The 17266-nt window shown below is 39.4% G+C and overlaps 1 protein-coding gene and 1 non-coding gene across 9 annotated transcripts in view; both read left to right on the forward strand.

Annotated features, from left to right (window-relative positions):
• Positions 1–17266, forward strand: part of CNOT1 (CCR4-NOT transcription complex subunit 1) — a 108426-nt gene that overhangs the window by 75640 nt on the left and 15520 nt on the right. For 7 of the 8 annotated variants that reach the window (XM_045891008.3, XM_064580638.1, XM_045891011.3 and 4 more), the window contains exons 22-36: positions 489–567; positions 3653–3883; positions 4192–4332; positions 5249–5428; positions 6937–7053; positions 7355–7465; positions 7792–7869; positions 8049–8226; positions 9037–9167; positions 11447–11743; positions 12426–12566; positions 12659–12763; positions 13550–13669; positions 14805–14996; positions 16435–16577. In XM_045891008.3, coding sequence (XP_045746964.1) covers positions 489–567; positions 3653–3883; positions 4192–4332; positions 5249–5428; positions 6937–7053; positions 7355–7465; positions 7792–7869; positions 8049–8226; positions 9037–9167; positions 11447–11743; positions 12426–12566; positions 12659–12763; positions 13550–13669; positions 14805–14996; positions 16435–16577 — 2244 coding nt within the window. Of the gene's footprint in view, positions 1–488; positions 568–3652; positions 3884–4191; positions 4333–5248; positions 5429–6936; positions 7054–7354; positions 7466–7791; positions 7870–8048; positions 8227–9036; positions 9168–11446; positions 11744–12425; positions 12567–12639; positions 12764–13549; positions 13670–14804; positions 14997–16434; positions 16578–17266 lie in introns of those variants that run through there. The other variant, XM_064580639.1, reaches the window with a different exon arrangement.
• Positions 6066–6203, forward strand: LOC123856251 (small nucleolar RNA SNORA46). The gene has a single exon (XR_006793668.1). It is a non-coding gene; the product is annotated as a small nucleolar RNA SNORA46 (small nucleolar RNA).

The following is a 17266-nucleotide window of genomic DNA, read 5'->3' on the forward strand; positions in this document are numbered from 1 at the left end:
GCTTGATCCCAGAATCCTGGGATCATGACCTGAGCTGAAGGCAGATGCTTATCGACTGAGCCACCCAGGTGCCCCTAGCCTGATGCTTTTGAAATTAATCTGTATTACTGTATGTTTCAGTAGTTGTTTCTTTTTATTGCTGAGTAGTTTTCCATTGTATGGATTAACTATGAATTGTTTTTCCATTTACCTGTTAATGAACATTTGAAATTGTTTCCAGATAGCAATTTTAGTGGCTCACTGTAATCAAATTTTAACTGAAATAGGACCTTTAAAAAACAGAAGATACTATTTTCTGATGTAAAAAGAAGTTTATAGATACTTCTCTCCCCTACTTCTGTGCTCTTTGGCATTCTCTTCAAGTAAGGTGTTTCCTAGGTAGAATGGGGGAAATGGCTTAGACTAGCATTTGGAAGAAAATTTGTTAATTGTGGTGCTTTGTTCTTACATGAGGTGATGTATGAATGAATGAGTGTTTCTGTTGGCAGATTGAAGGACTATCCCCAGTATTGTCAGCACTTGGCTTCTATCAGTCACTTTATGCAATTTCCACATCATTTACAGGAGGTAAGTGTCTTTAATACCTAAAATCTGTCTAGTGGTGGGAGAGCTTATTTTAATTTGATTTTGGATTTGCTGGGACTGGCATTAAGATTTCTTAATGATTGGTGTTATATAGGCATACATACTATTTGTTGCTAATTTGCAGCTTAATAATAGGTCATGAAAAAATCGTTCCTGGATTATCTTTTCTAAGCAGTGTTTTTGCTTCATTTAATGAAAGGCTTTTATCAGTTATTTTAGCCTGATAACTGCTGTTGAAGTATAGACATTTTCTGCTGTTACCAAGAATTCTTGCATGGGATGCCTGGGTTGCTCAGTCAGTTAAGCATTGGATTCTTGGTTTCAGCTCACATCATTATCTCAGGATTGAGCTCTGTGCTCATTGTGGAGTCTCCTTTGGATTCTTTTTCCCTCCCCCTCTGCCTCTCGCCACTCGTGCGCGCTCTCTCAAATAAGTAAAATCTTAATTAAAAAAAAAAAGAGGGGCGCCTGGGTGGCTTAGTTGTTAGGCGTCTGCCTTCGGCTCAGGTCATGATCCCAGGGTCCCGGGATCAAACCCACATCGGGCTCCCTGCTCGGCGGGAAGCTTGCTTCTCCCTCTCCCACTCCCCCTGCTTGTGTTCCCTCTCTCGCTGTGTCTCTGTCAAATAAATAAAATCTTAAAAAAAAAAAAAAAAAATTCCTGCCTAATTTGTGAGTTCAAGCTCCATGTTGGGTGTAGATTACTTAAAAAAATTGTCTTCTTACCACCTGCTTAGATTCCTTTGATGTACTTGTTAAAAAGGAGGCAGTCCCTGAGGAAATGGACTTAGATATTGTACATTTTCTTAAAGATTTTTTTTTATTTATGAGTGAGAGTGAGCACACATGTGCGTGCGGTCGGGTGAGAAGCAGAAGGAGAGGGACAAGCAGACTCTACATTGGGCATGGAGCCTGATGTGGGGCCCATCCCACGACCCTGAGATCATGACCTGAACCGAAATCAAGAGTCAGATGCTCAGCCAGCTGAGCCACCTAGGTGCCCCTAGATACTAATAATGTTTTAAGCCATTTTACATGATTGTTCTTGAAATTTGTAAACTGTTGTTTTCGTGATTGATTTTAGATTAATTGGTTAACATTCATACCTTTGTCTTGCCTTTGGTCCAAATCTGCTTATAGAGAACAAGAAAATTAATCTTTATTTTTCTTTAAGATTTTATTTATTTGACAGAGAGAGACAGCAAGAGAGGGAACACAAGCAGGGGGAGTGGGAGAGGAGGGAGAAGCAGGCTTCCTGCCGAGCAGGGAGCCCGATGCGGCGCTTGATCCCAGGACCCTGGGATCATGACCTGAGCTGAAGGCAGATGGTTAACGACTGAGCCACGCAAGCGCCCCGAAAATTAATCTTTATTAACTTTATTTTACATAAAGCAGAAAAATGGCTTTATAACATCCTATTTAAACAAATCAGAAAGATCAGAATATGAATCTACTTTTTGATTAGAATTTAGTCCAGTGTTTTCAGCTCATCCGGCTGGGGTTGTTTGTAGGAGGGAGGGTTTTTGTGATGGGTTAACCTACAAGACCTATGGAGGGGAGCCATGGGTGTTAACTCATTCACGTGAGGGGGTTGGGGGAATATGCCAATATTGTAGTACTGTACAGGAATGCAGAGTTTTGTAAGGCTAAGATGAGAAATATGTTTGGAATTCAGAGCTGGGAATATAGACCTTGGAAGCGTGGAGACCAAGAGAGGTGGCATGGAAATGATCACACAAAACAGTGGTCCCCAGTATCTCCTATAATAAGATAGCTACAGGGTGAGAGAGAGATTATATGTATTTCTATACTTAGTCAATTTAAAGTGCTATTCTTTATTCAGAGATTGTCTTTCCTACTTGAAAATGCCCTTTATTTTTTGAAGATTGATTTATTTAATTGAAAGCAAGGGGGTGGGCCAGAGGAGAGAGAGTCTTAAGCAGACTCCCTGCTGAAAGTGGAGCCCAACACCTCGCTTGATTTCAGGACCATGAGATCATGACCTGAGCCAAAACCAAAAGTCGGATGCTTAACTGTGCCATCCAGGAACCTCGAGAATGTCCTTTTTTGAATAAAGTTATATATCTAGATATTAGTTCGTTGTTGTTGTTTAGAGTGGGGGAGGGGCAGAGGGAGAGATCATCTTAAGCAGGCTCTTCTCCTAGTGCAGGGCCTGATTTGGGGCTTGATCTCACAACCCTGAGATCATACATGAGCTGAAATCAAGAGTTGGATGCTTAACTGAGCCACCTTGGTGCCGCTAAGTGGTGGTTTTTGTTTTGTTTGGGCATGGGCTACTGGAAATAGGATCAGGAACCCTATATCAGTTTTCTAATTTGTGTATGGAAAGGAGGTTGAGTGGTATGTGAAATGGAAAAGAAGTCTCCCTTCCTGCTTATTTGCCTCTAACTGGCTTGGCTTTCTACAGTTTTGTAGATAGTTTCTTTGTTTTGTAGTAATAGTTGTATTTTCTAGTCCTTAGGTTTCTCATCAGCATCCAGTAAAAGAGATCAATCTAGTATAGAAATTTAAAGATTTTATTTATTTATTTGACAGAGAGATAGACAGAAGAGCACAAGCAGAGGGAGTGGCAGAGGGAGAGGGAGAAGCAGGCCCTGCACTGAGCAGGGAACCCGATGCGGTACTCGATCCCAGGACCCTGAGATCATGACCTGAGCTGAAGGCAGACGCTTAACCATCTGAGCCACCCAGGCACCCCTAGTATAGAAATTTAAAAATGTTCAAGTTTACATGTATTAAGGGATTTATGGAAGTATATATATGCAGGCATTGGTGGTGGCTGTTTTGAAAAGTTGTTTTGCTAGACTAGTTCCCTTGTAAATGTTTTAAGACATACTGTTTTACCTTCTAAAGAGCTCATGGTATTTACTTAATGTATATTATATATAGGAATATGGACCAGAATGGGGCAAGGAGTAAGGGATATAAATGAGCCAGAGGAGTGTTCTGTGAGGATTTCTCCCCTCTCAGAAGTGAAGAGGAGTGTAATTCAGAATTTTCAATTTTTGTTAAACCTTTTAATGTTTTTCCCTCTCCCTACCCCTAGTATATTGAATATGGACAACAATCTAGAGATCCTCCTGTGAAAATGCAGGGTTCTATCACAACCCCTGGAAGTATTGCACTGGCTCAGGCCCAGGCTCAGGCCCAGGTTCCAGCAAAAGCTCCCCTTGCTGGTCAGGTTAGCACGATGGTAACCACCTCAACAACCACCACTGTTGCTAAAACGGTTACAGTCACCAGGCCAACAGGAGTCAGCTTTAAGAAAGATGTGCCAGTAAGTAGATCTTTTTTCTTTTCTTGGGTCTGTTATGTTATAATGTCTCCAGTAGTGAGCGTGTATTTTAATTTTATTATAAATAACACATGCCTACTGAAAATATAAAGACCAGCATTTCTCCCTTTGTATCTCCCCTCCCCAGATTTCCCAGATACAGGCACTATTAATAGTTCAATACATATTCTTGCCAACACTTACAGTGTACAGCCCGTATATACCATGTGTATGTTTTTTACTGAAGGAATCAGTATACATTTTTCCCTGGGGCATTTCAATTTATGGTTTTTTTTTTTTTTTTTTTAAAGCCTTCTATTAATACTACAAATATAGACACGTTGCTTGTGGCCACAGATCAAACTGAGAGAATTGTAGAGCCCCCAGAAAATATCCAAGAGAAAATTGCTTTTATCTTCAACAATCTCTCACAGTCGAATATGACCCAAAAGGTAAGCATGATGTAATAGTTTATATATCATTATGAATGCTGTCTATTTTTATCCCTAATGGGCTGGGGGATTTATATTTGATGTTCTGCACCCTCTGTAACACTTTACATAAAGGCCGAAGTAATAGAATCGAAACAAAGGGAATGAGGATATATAACTAGTGGCTGTGGTTTTTGTAGACATTAAGTAGCACTAGTTTTGCAGCGAGTTTTATAGGCTTTTGAAGTAAACTTCATGGTCTCATCATGGTGGAAGGTTTCGTTTGTACCTTGTTGCAAGTCGTGTCCTTCCAGAGACCATTCAGAGCTTTTATTAGGTGTCTAATAACTGAGGTAGACCTTGTGCAAACCATAAGAAATGACCATTGCCTTTTAAGATTATATGTAAGGCATTGGAAATGCCTATGTTAGCCAGTAAAATTAGCCTGAACAAATAATTTTTGAGATATTACGCATACACCATCTTTCAAAATCCCACCAGAACTGATTGGGGTGGGTGGGTGGGGAATAAGCCTTTCGTGTCCTTTTGGAAGAGAAGTTTTCTCGAGTTGGAAATTTAGGAAAACATTGTTCTGGTGTTAGGTCTCTTAGTGGCAGGTTGTACATTGGAGAGTTGGGGAAGATGAGGGTAAGGGACTTCATGTTTTATAATTTTAAAGCTGAAACTGACTATAGATGTTTTAGTCCTAATCACCCACAGTTTAAGAGATGACTGACTATACTAACATGGGATTGAATATACTGTACTTCATAGCATGTGTCGGATGTGGGGGGAGATGAAGCATGGTGCTTTAGCATCTAATTTTGCAAGGAGCCACATGCTACATGCTGTAGTAGTATTCACGGAAAAAAACCCCACAAAACTATATTTTATCATCTTTTAATTGTGTACTTCCTATGTCATATTTGTTGGCTAGGTTGAAGAACTAAAGGAAACTGTGAAGGAAGAATTTATGCCTTGGGTTTCACAATACCTGGTTATGAAGAGAGTCAGTATTGAGCCAAACTTTCACAGCCTCTATTCAAACTTCCTTGACACGCTGAAGAACCCTGAATTTAATAAGATGGTTCTGAATGAGACCTACAGAAACATCAAAGTAAAATTTAGTTTTGTATTTCTTTTCATTACTGTTTTGAATTTGGAAATACTTGATTGTACAAGCAGAATTTTTGGGGAGGTGTTGGCTGTTTTTCTATATGTTGTCTATATTAGGTTACTTGTGAAAGTTGTTCTAGCGTTTGTTTCAAATTGGAGCTACATGTCATGAAGAATTTAGTTATATAGACTGTTTACTTTGAAAGTAACTACTATTCTGAATTTTTCATCATTCCATGCATGGTTTTAAATCTTTCTTTGTTCATGTCTCCTCTTTATATTTGTAATATGTTCTCAGCTCTAGTCCCTCAGGTTCTTTTTAATAGTCTTACAGTAATCAGTTGTATGTATATTTATTGCTAACGGATATTTAGATTGTTAATAACTTTTGCTATTACAGAGACACTGAGTCTTTTATGTCTTCTCAAGTTCCACATATCTCTGTACTCTAGCCTTATTTGTGGAATAGCTATTGTGAAGGATTCTCAGAAGTTCAGAGTCAGAGTTTTCCTAATGTGCTAACACTTGTTCCATAAAACTAGGTATTTTATTTCTCAGGAAGAGTAATGTTTCAAGAAAACCAGTATACAGTTGTAATCATTCTTTGATGAATAACTTGGGGCATTGGTTTGGGAACCAGCACTATATTTAAACCTGTGGATGGGAATTTTCCCCATTCTTGGTTACGCTGTAGTGCAAAAGAATTCCTGGCTCTTTCTGTTGCACAGCTGACCTCGTGCCATTCTGCTGTTGCTGAATAGAGTTTAGGAACATATGCACCGTTTTTTATCTGATGGCAGTGGTGATTACGCTATGAAAGTATGCACATATTCTGGAGCAAAATTTCGAGATTCTTTTAAACAAATTTAAATTACAACTTCATAGCCATAGATTTTAAGGGGTAACATGTTGCAGATGTATGTATGTATGTGCCCCAAAACATACTCAGGCGATGGTTATGTGCCCCTCAGGAAAGTAAGAACTAGAGAATTTATGAAATAGGTATTTTAGAAATTTTAAAAGAAGTGTATTAATGAAATAAATAGGTATTCTAGAAAATTTAAAAGAAGCATTTAAGCATTATTATTGTATTTCAGAAAGCTATTTTAGTTTTCTATAGAGATACATAGTGACCTGGATAATGCTAAAGACTGCAGTAGATAACTGTGATATTGGTTACATTTCTCCATATGCTTATTGTCTTGAAGGACTCGGAAGCATAGCTTTAATCATCATTTGAATTGAATTTTGCTCTTCAAAACTAGATTTGCACTTTGGGTGTCTGCTTCAAACCTCGCTAAAATTTTCAGTTTTCAAATACTTTCCTGTAGGACTACACGTGACCCCTTAACCTTATGTAGTTACACTCTGATAATATGGAATAGATCTACTTTGGGGGCATGTTCTCGGAATTGAGGGCTCATTTTTAACGTAGGATAAGGTGGAATTCTCAAACATTGAGAATTTTTTTCTCATTTTCTATCTTTCTAAAATCCTATACCATTTCAGGTGCTCCTGACCTCTGATAAAGCTGCAGCAAATTTTTCAGATCGTTCTTTGCTGAAGAATTTGGGACATTGGCTAGGAATGATCACACTAGCTAAAAATAAACCCATCTTACACACTGTGAGTTCCAGGGGTTCATGTAAAACTTAGAATGTTCACACAGCATATTATGTCTAAAAATCTTGACTTTATTTGGGGTTATTTTAATGATGATTGGGTGTTTGTAAGCGTTTGGCCCATGTTTTGAATCTAACTGCATGCTCATGATTGTTTAGCAGTATAAACAAAAGCCAGTAAGGTCTGACTGTCATCCGTTTTTGTAAGGCAAGGGTCATATTATATTGATTCCTAATTTGGGAATGAGTTTTGTGAGGGGTTTGAAGTATATTCCCAGCTTTTAAAAATACTTTTCTTATTCTAGGACTTGGATGTAAAATCTTTGCTGCTAGAGGCTTATGTTAAAGGACAGCAAGAGTTGCTCTACGTAGTGCCCTTCGTTGCCAAAGTCTTAGAATCTAGCATTCGTAGTGTGGTGAGTAGATTATATTACTTTATCGATGGTTAATTTGTAAGAGTTAGTTTGTTTCAGCAAAAGGGCAAGAGATTATATCCTTAGTTCCTATGAACATAGAGCTAGTTCAGTCTTCCTCAGAGACACTTGGATTTCCAGTTTGAGAGGCTAAGGTAGCATGATTTTAAAGGATGGCTTTGGGTTTTGGTGTTTTCCTAAAATATGATATAGATGGGAAACCCAAGGGTTTTGTTACGGCCACATAGGTATAAGTGCTTAACTGTTTTAAATAATACAAATTAAAGGGATGATTTGGGGACCACCTTAACATAATAGTTTTTCTTTAGGTTTTTAGGCCACCCAACCCGTGGACGATGGCAATTATGAATGTATTAGCAGAGCTACATCAGGAACATGACTTAAAGGTAAATTTGTTGCTTCTTTATCCTTTAGAACATTCTTTGCCTTCACATTATTAAAATTTACAGGAAAGGTAGAGTATATTTGGGGGAAGCACGGTAACATTTGGGTGAGAGTAGTATATATTGTGACTAAAGCTACATTTTTATTTTTAAAATTCTGTTCGAATATTTGAATTTTGCAGTTGAACTTGAAGTTTGAGATTGAGGTCCTCTGTAAGAACCTTGCATTAGACATCAATGAGCTAAAACCTGGAAACCTCCTAAAGGATAAAGATCGCCTAAAGAACTTAGATGAGCAACTCTCTGCTCCAAAGAAAGATGTCAAGCAGCCAGAAGAACTCCCTCCCATCACAACCACAAGTAAGTGTGATAATGAGCCCTCTGCTTACCAGAATGTTTTCTTAAATGGTGCATCTTCATGCATATATAGCAAGTTGTAATTTTCCACATAATGTGCTGAAATTTTGTATACTTTTTGGTGAGCCACCTAAATTATTAAGGAAAAGTTAGTAATATGTAGGCATCGTCTTGGGTATTAGAATTCCTGTGGCATTCTTAATTAAGCATCATTAATCATATCCCAGCTAAGCCAGGTTATCTTTTACATTGCGGTCTCAGAAGGAACTGCATGGCATGATGGTCTGTGTTATTTCTCAAATCTTGGGCTGGTCAGACTACCAGCCAGACCTGCCCAGGGAGTGAATTATTATACTTGCATTTTGTAGATTGGAAGTGTGGGGACTGTAGGAATGTTGAAGAAAAGATTGGGGGCGTGTTAGAATAAACCAGCTTTCCATTTTCTCTCAGTCCTCAGGAGCTGAGAATCTCCAAGTGAAACCAGGGAACAGGCTAGACTGGAATTAGATCCCTGTAATAAAGAGTAGTCCAACAAGGCTTGGACTTACTAATGTAGCATGTCCTCACAGTTGATTTATTTGCTCTAGGGCACTGGCACTGACCTAGTTTGACACACTTTGTTCAAATCTCTATTAAAACACTAGAAATTTTCTTGTTGTATTTTAAGGTGGAAAAAATGTGGCCTGTGCCATTCTGAGTCCTCCAAGACTAATCTATTTAATTTAATGAAAGACCACTGATAGCCTGCTGATGTTGTGGTAAAATCAAACCATGTGTTTTTTATTGGCTCTTACTTTCTCTCTCAACATTCAGCAACGTCTACCACACCAGCTACCAGTACCACTTGTACAGCCACGGTGCCACCACAGCCACAGTATAGCTACCACGACATCAACGTCTATTCCCTTGCAGGCCTGGCACCACACATTACCCTCAATCCAACGGTAGGTAAATACTGCCTCATCCCCCATTTCCTACTTTGTGACGAGATAAACTGGTCACCTTACGTTTCTTTTTCCCCTTTCTTCTGGATTCTTAGGTTCTAGGCCTTTGTGCAGAGAGCAGGAATTGGAAACTGCTGTGTAGTACAGCTTAGATTTTTTTCTACTCTAAAAATAGTTACTGTGGGCGCCTGGGTGGCTCAGTTGGTTGGGCGACTGCCTTCGGCTCAGGTCATGATTCTGGAGTCCCGGGATCGAGTTCCTCATCGGGCTCCCTGCTCGGCAGGGAGTCTGCTTCTCCCTCTGACCCTCCTCCCTCTCATGCTCTCTGTCTCTCATTCTCTCTCTCTCTCTCTCAAATAAATAAATAAAATCTTTAAAAATAAATAAATAAATAAATAAATAAATAAATAAAATAGTTATTGTGACTAGACATCATCTATATTTGTTCCTCATACCCAAATATTAATCAGCTGGCAATGTAATCACAATCGCCAGGAATTCCTTCCACAGGGCAAAAGATTGTTCATGTGTTCATAGCTTTTTGCTCTTTATTTTCATTATCATGCCACCGTTAGCCTTGCATTACGCCCTTTCTTTTGGCAGATAGTTTGAACTGAGCTGATTGCTGTGTGTGTAGGTAGAATCTCCAGGCCAGGGTCTAGAAGTAGGTCTTAATACTTCAGTTATATTTCTGTAGGCTGGTTCTAGGAGGAAGTTTGGTTTGAAGTCATATAAAATTCCTATACTTAAAAGGTAGTATTTTGCTCTGTGTGTTCAGAGTGATGATTATCTTCTTTGATTCTGCTTAACAGTTGTTCAGAATCAGATACTTGGAGTATTCATGGTCTTTGTTGTTTAGAAACTGAAAATGTTCACAAATACAGGAGTAACATTAATACATTGAGCCTCTTTTTATTTAAAGGACATAAAAGGATTTTGAAAGAGATATTTTAACCTGCCGCCCGTCCTGTGTTTTTTGGTGGGGGTGGGGGCTAGATCTAGAAATTGTGGTTCCCCTTTATAACACTGTCAGTAATCTGAATACTTTTGTATATCCATCATGAGTATTGTAAAAATTTCTTACAAGGTTGTTAAGTTAGAGAGACCAAGTGAGTATTAGGGCATAGTTGGTAGTAGAGATAAAAGATTGGAAAGAGTCTTTCAAGTGAACCAAAATGGCTTCAATGTATGGTAGTGTAAATGTTTGCTATTCTGAGGAATTATTTGTAGTAATTTTTTTTTTTTTTTAAGAAATCCTTTTCTCTATAAACTTGATTGATTTGCATTTCTCCAACTAAAGAAATCACTTTAAGAGTATTTTATTTTATTTTATTTTATTTTTTTTTTAAAGATTTTATTTATTTGACAGAGAGACACAGCCAGAGAGGGAACATAAGCAGGGGGAATGGGAGAGGGAGAAGCAGGCTTCCCGCAGAGCAGGGAGCCCGATGCGGGGCTCGATCCCAGGACCCTGGGACCACGACCCGAGCCGAAGGCAGACGCTTAACGACTGAGCCACCCAGGCGCCCCACTTTAAGAGTATTTTAGCTGGGGCGCCTGGGTGGCTCAGTCGTTAAGCGTCTGCCTTCGGCTCGGGTCGTGATCCCAGGGTCCTGGGATCGAGCCCCGCATCGGGCTCCCTGCTCCGCGGGGAAGCCTGCTTCTCCCTCTCCTACTCCCCCTGCTTGTGTTCCCTCTCTCACTATGTCTCTCACTGTCAAATAAATAAATAAAATCTTAAAAAAAAAAAAAAAAAGTATTTCAGCCACTTGGGGCGTGTGGGTGGTTCAGTTTGTTAAGCATCTGCTTTCAGCTCAGGTCATGGTCCTGGGGTCCTGGGATTGAACCTCTGCTTTGGGCTCCCCACTCAGCAGGGAGTCTGCTTCTTGCTCTGCCTCTGACCCGGCTCATGTGCTCGCGTGCTCTCTCTCTCTCTCTCAAATAAATAAAAAATCTTAAAAAAAAAGAGTACTTAAGCCACAGATTTTAATTTTAACTAAGCAAGCATGTAATGCATCTGATAATAAAAAATTTGCCCATCAGACTTTTAAAAAATTGAAGACCTGTCTATTATCATGTATCATAAGGAATACTGAATACTGTTCTCTTTGTAGCTTAGCTTCTATTTCCTGTGTTTTTCATTGGTTAACTTAAAGTAGAAATTGGTAGTTAATGGTTAATATTGAAGCAACTTTCAAAATCTTGGGTGTGATTACTGATGGAAGTTGGGTTGTCTTACTTAAACAAGCTGTTGACTTAACTTGTTTTTTCCCACCTAGATTCCCTTGTTTCAGGCCCATCCACAGTTGAAGCAGTGTGTGCGCCAGGCGATTGAACGGGCTGTCCAGGAGCTGGTCCATCCTGTGGTGGATCGATCAATTAAGATTGCCATGACTACTTGTGAGCAAATAGTCAGGAAGGATTTTGCCCTGGATTCTGAGGAATCTCGAATGCGAATAGCAGCTCATCACATGATGCGTAACTTAACAGCTGGAATGGCTATGATTACCTGCAGGGAACCTTTGCTAATGAGCATATCTACCAACCTGAAAAACAGTTTTGCCTCAGCCCTTCGTGTACGTTGATTATGTTCTTGGTGTAGTACACAGTTCCTTACTGCTTGTCTGAAAGAGGTTCTTTTTCTTTGCACATCACCAAATTGGTTTGATATCTTCCTTTCTCTTAGATTGTAAATTCTGTGAGGTGAAGCATCGTGTTTGCTTTTGTTCACTATTATGTCCTCAACACAGTGTTCGGCAGATAATAGACACCCAAATATTTATTGTTTTAAAGAAATGAAGGATTTAAAAAAATGCCCAAGTTAACAATCTTGGTTTATCATTAAGAATTTAGATTAAAGCACTTGGAATAGGACAGTACAAAACAATGGAAAGTGACTTTGTATGGGTGCACACACAGACACACACAAGCACACACTCTTCAAGTAACTCAGTTACTAATTTTGGGTCTTAACATGTCATGGTTAATAATGACTTTCTTTTAAACTGCTTTACTGTTCCCATATTGTTCACCATTTTCACAATAGCCTGATAAGTAAAATGTTTTGGGTGAGTAGTATTTTCATCTTGTATACAGATGAAGAGGATTATTAGGCTACTTCATGGTCACAGCTAATGAGTCATAAGTCGAGTCAGAACTTTTAAAATTTGTCTAGGCACTGTATTTCCTATTTTCTTACCTGTCTTGTCCATCCACAGAAAACTTTAAATTGTTTTTTGTCTGTTCCCCTTCCAATAGACTGCATCCCCACAACAAAGGGAAATGATGGATCAGGCAGCTGCTCAGTTAGCTCAGGACAATTGTGAATTAGCTTGCTGTTTTATTCAGAAGACTGCAGTAGAAAAAGCAGGCCCTGAGATGGACAAGAGATTAGCAACTGTAAGTGTTTAGCATTTGCCATTTAAGTATTTCTTTTTCTATTTAAGAAAATGCCTCATAACAAGAACCTCAGTGACTTTTTTTATTTGCAGGAATTTGAGCTGAGAAAACATGCTAGGCAAGAAGGGCGCAGGTACTGTGATCCTGTTGTGTTAACATACCAAGCTGAGCGGATGCCAGAGCAAATCAGGCTGAAAGTGAGAATTGGGGGCTTTGTTTCTCTCTGCCCCTCTTTTTCTTTCTGTTCTTGTTGCTTAAACTTCACCAAGACTAAGACAATGGGGTTAAATGTTACATGTTTCTGAGACAGATTCCACCTCAGAAGCATATCATTTGAAGGCTACCTGTGGAGAAGGCATAAAGATAACTTTAGATAGGGGTGCCTGGCTGGCTCAATTGGTAGAGCATGCGACTCTTGATCTCAGGGATGGAGTTCAAGCTCCACATGAGGGATTATTTAAAGATAATATTACTTTAAAAGATTATTTAAAGATAAAATCTTACATATATGTATATATTTTAAAGATAACCTTAGATGTATGCACCTCCCAGTTGAAGTGCTACCATAGTTCATGTCCCTGTTTTTGTGTTTTACAACTTGGTCCTCCCTTCTGGTACTTAAGTTTTTATTGCTATTTACTTATTGGTGAGAAGATGATATGAGAAATCTGATCATTTTTACCAGTTCCATTGGAGAATGGCACTTGGTATGGTCCTATTTGAGGCATTTTCCAGTGGAAAAACTCAAATGAATTTCTAAATGAAGGGGACTCTTGACAGGATTCAGGGAAATGGGAAACACTGGGAATTGTGTGCAAATGCGTGCATACTTAATCATGCATGCCACATCAATATGTTGTAGTGACTCCTGTGTCCCTTCTCAGAACCCCTGTGCTTACTCCTATGCAAACTTCGCAGTTTGAAAAAACTTGCCTTCAGTTTTGTAAAGAGGATCCTGTCAAAATAAGTTTTCTTCTTTCCAGGTTGGTGGTGTGGACCCAAAGCAGCTGGCTGTTTACGAAGAGTTTGCACGCAATGTGCCTGGCTTCTTGCCCACAAATGATTTAAGTCAGCCCACAGGATTTTTAGCTCAACCCATGAAGGTAAATCGTTGGGTTGGATTAAATTGAATGTTTTACATTGTAATTTGAATGTTTTTATCTGTTAATCTGTCACTTGCTTCCTGTGAGCTTAAGTTATAGGGGGAAAACTTACCACAGTTGTTGAGTATAGGTATTCTTTGTATCAGATGAACATGGCATATGGGGGTACTTTTTTTTTTTTTTTTAAACCCATGAGGTTGATTTTCATGTTTTGCCTGACTAGAGGAATTTACATGGTGATCCCCATGGCTTCACCTGTTTTTTGTAAAAACATTTTCTAAGAATTTGAAATAATTATCTATAGAAAAGTTGAAGTTATGTAGGAATGGGGAAACATTTTCCCCCTGAACCGTTTGAATATAAGATACTGACCCTGATGACCCAGTCACTCTTGAAGACTTTGGTATGTGTCATCTAAAAAGACATTCTGTAGTACAGCTATTAAAATCAGGAAGTTAACACGGATACATTAATACCTAATCCTTAGACCTCTTTCAGGTTTTATGAAGTGTCCCAATATCACCTTTTTATAGTAAAAGGACCTATTTCAGAATCATACATTTTAATTAGTTATATTTTTAAAATTTAACCCAGGTTAATCTCGGATAGCACATCACTTTTTCCTCATCTTTCATCACTTTGACACTTCTGCAGATAATAGGCCAGTTATTTTCTAGAATGGCCTGATTTGGGTTTGTCCAATATGTTCTCAGGAATAGATTCGGATCTGCATCTTCAATAGGTTTAACACAGAAATGAGGCTGTGTTGTTGTTATTCTATCAGGCTTTGACACTTGAACTCAGTACTATATTTTTCCATGGTTTGTATTACCTAATTTCCTAGGCTGTATCCTATCCCATTATTTATTTTTTGCTTGCTTTGATTACTTGATTGTGTTGATGTCTGATGGGTTTTCCTCAGTTAAGTGAAATACCCCTCCCCTTATCCCTGCTTTGCATTGCCCCACCTAATGTTATTAAGATTGAATAGTTCAGGAAGGCTGTGTTTTGATGGAAAAAAAAAAAAATTCAGGGGAGTAAACATACTAAAAGACTTTAAATGCTGTACAAGCCAATGAAAAATCTTAAAAATGTTTGCTTATCAGTTTCTTGGTTGTTTCCTTCTCTAAAACAGCAAGCTTGGGCAACAGATGATGTAGCTCAGATTTATGATAAGTGCATTACAGAATTGGAGCAGCACCTACATGCTGTCCCTCCAACGTTGGCCATGAATCCTCAAGCTCAGGCTCTTCGAAGTCTTTTGGAGGTTGTAGTATTATCTCGGAACTCTCGGGATGCCATTGCTGCTCTTGGATTGCTCCAGAAGGTTAGTTCTTAAATGTTACTTTTTTTTTAAAAAGATTTTATTTAGGGCGCCTGGGTGGCTCAGATGGTTGGGCGTCTGCCTTCGGCTCAGGTCATGATCCCAGAGTCCTGGGATCGAGTCCCGCATCGGGCTCCCTGCTCCTTGGGAGCCTGCTTCTCCCTCTGACCCTCTTCCCTCTCATGCTCTCTGTCTCTCATGAATAAATAGATAAAATCTTTAAAAAAAAAAAAGAAAAAGATTTTATTTATTTGACAGAGAGATAGCGAGAGCAGGAACACAAGCAGGGGGAGTGGGAGAGGGAGAAGCAGGCTTCCCGCGGAGCAGGGAGCCCGATGCGGGGCTCGATCCCGGGACTCCAGGATCATGACCTGAGCCGAAGGCAGTCGCTTAACCAACTGAGCCACCCAGGCGCCCAAGGGGCTCCTTTTAATGAAAAATACAACCCGGTCTTTGCTAGCTTATTTTGGTTTTGGTAGTAAGTAAACTCACCGCAGAAGCGACCCTAACTGGAGGCCATCTCCTACCACACATTTTACAGATAAGGAGACTAAAGGTTTGCCTGACATGAAACACTAGGTACCTGTTGGCCCAAGGAAAATCAGGCAACTAGAATTTGGGAAAAAAAAAAAAAATTAACTCTCTTTTGTGTTAGGTTTAGGAATTGTTAGTAGGAGAAACCTGCTTGTTCATTTTATTTTATTTTATTTTTTTTAAAGATTTTATTTGACAGAGAGAGACACACCGAGAGAGGGAACACAAGCAGGGGGAGTGGGAGAGGGAGAAGCAGGCTTCCCGCAGGGCAGGGAGCCCAATGCAGGGCTCGATCCAGGACCCTGGTATCATGACCTAAGCTGAAGGCAGACACTTAATGACTGAGCCACCCAGGCGCCCCTTAAATGTTACTTTTAAGAATAGACTAGGTTTGTAAATGTAGTGATCCGCACAATCATCTCCTTAGGTTATCTTAAGATTTTAAAATTAGATAAAACAAGTTCTTTTTGGTAATAAGTAGGCAATTTTTTTCTCTAGAGTAGAATGTAGTTGTGACAGTTACTGATGGTGAAGTGGGAAAAAATTTTTTCATTAAGATCTTTTGAAAATACTTTAGTAAGTTAAACTTTAATAGATAGCACTTCAGATTTGGAGGAATAGGTTGATCCCAAGTACTTGGGTGATGTGGGAGGGTTGGCGGGGAGCATTGGATTTTGACTGTGTAGGACAGTGGGGCCTTTCATGTGAAGAACACAATGAATATAAACTAGGTAGAACTTAGTGTGTGTGTCAGGGTAAGTGAAAAGCGTTTTGGTGAGTGCAGACATTATTAACTGGAGGCTTTAGAAGCTGTGTTGTAGTTTTTGTTAAGGTTTGGTTTTTGGCTTTGATAGTTGGATCATGTACTGTATTTTCCATGTTTGTGAATACCGTTTTTCTTCCATAGGCTGTAGAGGGTTTACTAGATGCCACGAGTGGTGCTGATGCTGACCTGTTGCTACGCTACAGGGAGTGCCACCTTCTGGTCTTAAAAGCTCTTCAGGATGGCCGGGCATATGGGTCTCCATGGTGTAACAAACAGATCACGAGGTCAGTAGCCATCTTAGAAGAGTACTATTTATTGGGCTGTTTTCTAACATACATGCCCTGTTTATGTCCTGAGATTCCCTTTTTCTGGAAGGTAAGTGGGGCATTTGTCCCAATTCTGAGTAGTGAGAATAGTTGATTGCTTGGCCCTTTCCCATTTGGTGCCCATGATGAATATGGAAAACCAGTACCTTGCTTTGGGGGATAAATTGGTTTTTAAAGGTTTCAATGATTTCATAGCAGTGGTGTTCATATATAAATATTTCAATGTCTTAAATGGAATGCTTTGTTTTCTAGGCTTTGAGAGCAAAGCTTGAGGTTTTTTTGTTGTGTTTTTTTGAGGGAGGGGTAAAGATTATTTACTTGACAGAGACACAGCGAGAGAGGGAACACAAGCAGGGGGAGGGGGAGAAGGAGAAACAGGCTCCCCGCAGAGCAGGGAGCCCGATGTGGGACTTGATCCCAGGACCCTGGGATCATGACCTGAGCCGAAGGCAGATGCTTAACGACTGAGCCACCCAGGCACCCCAAAGCTTGAGTTTTAACACTGGGCTGTCCTACTTCATTATTGGCTGTATTGAATCTTAGATACTAATTTGCAGTTGGTTCTCAAAGCAACCTTAATTTGGAACAAATTACTGTTGAATAAAATGGGTTCTTTATTTTACCTGATACAGCATGGTTAGGCCTTT

The sequence above is a fragment of the Mirounga angustirostris genome, unplaced genomic scaffold, assembly GCF_029215605.1.
Source record: "Mirounga angustirostris isolate CCGP_5_RB_7025 unplaced genomic scaffold, mMirAng1.0.hap1 SCAF_16, whole genome shotgun sequence".
NCBI classification, from domain to species: Eukaryota; Metazoa; Chordata; class Mammalia; order Carnivora; family Phocidae; genus Mirounga; species Mirounga angustirostris.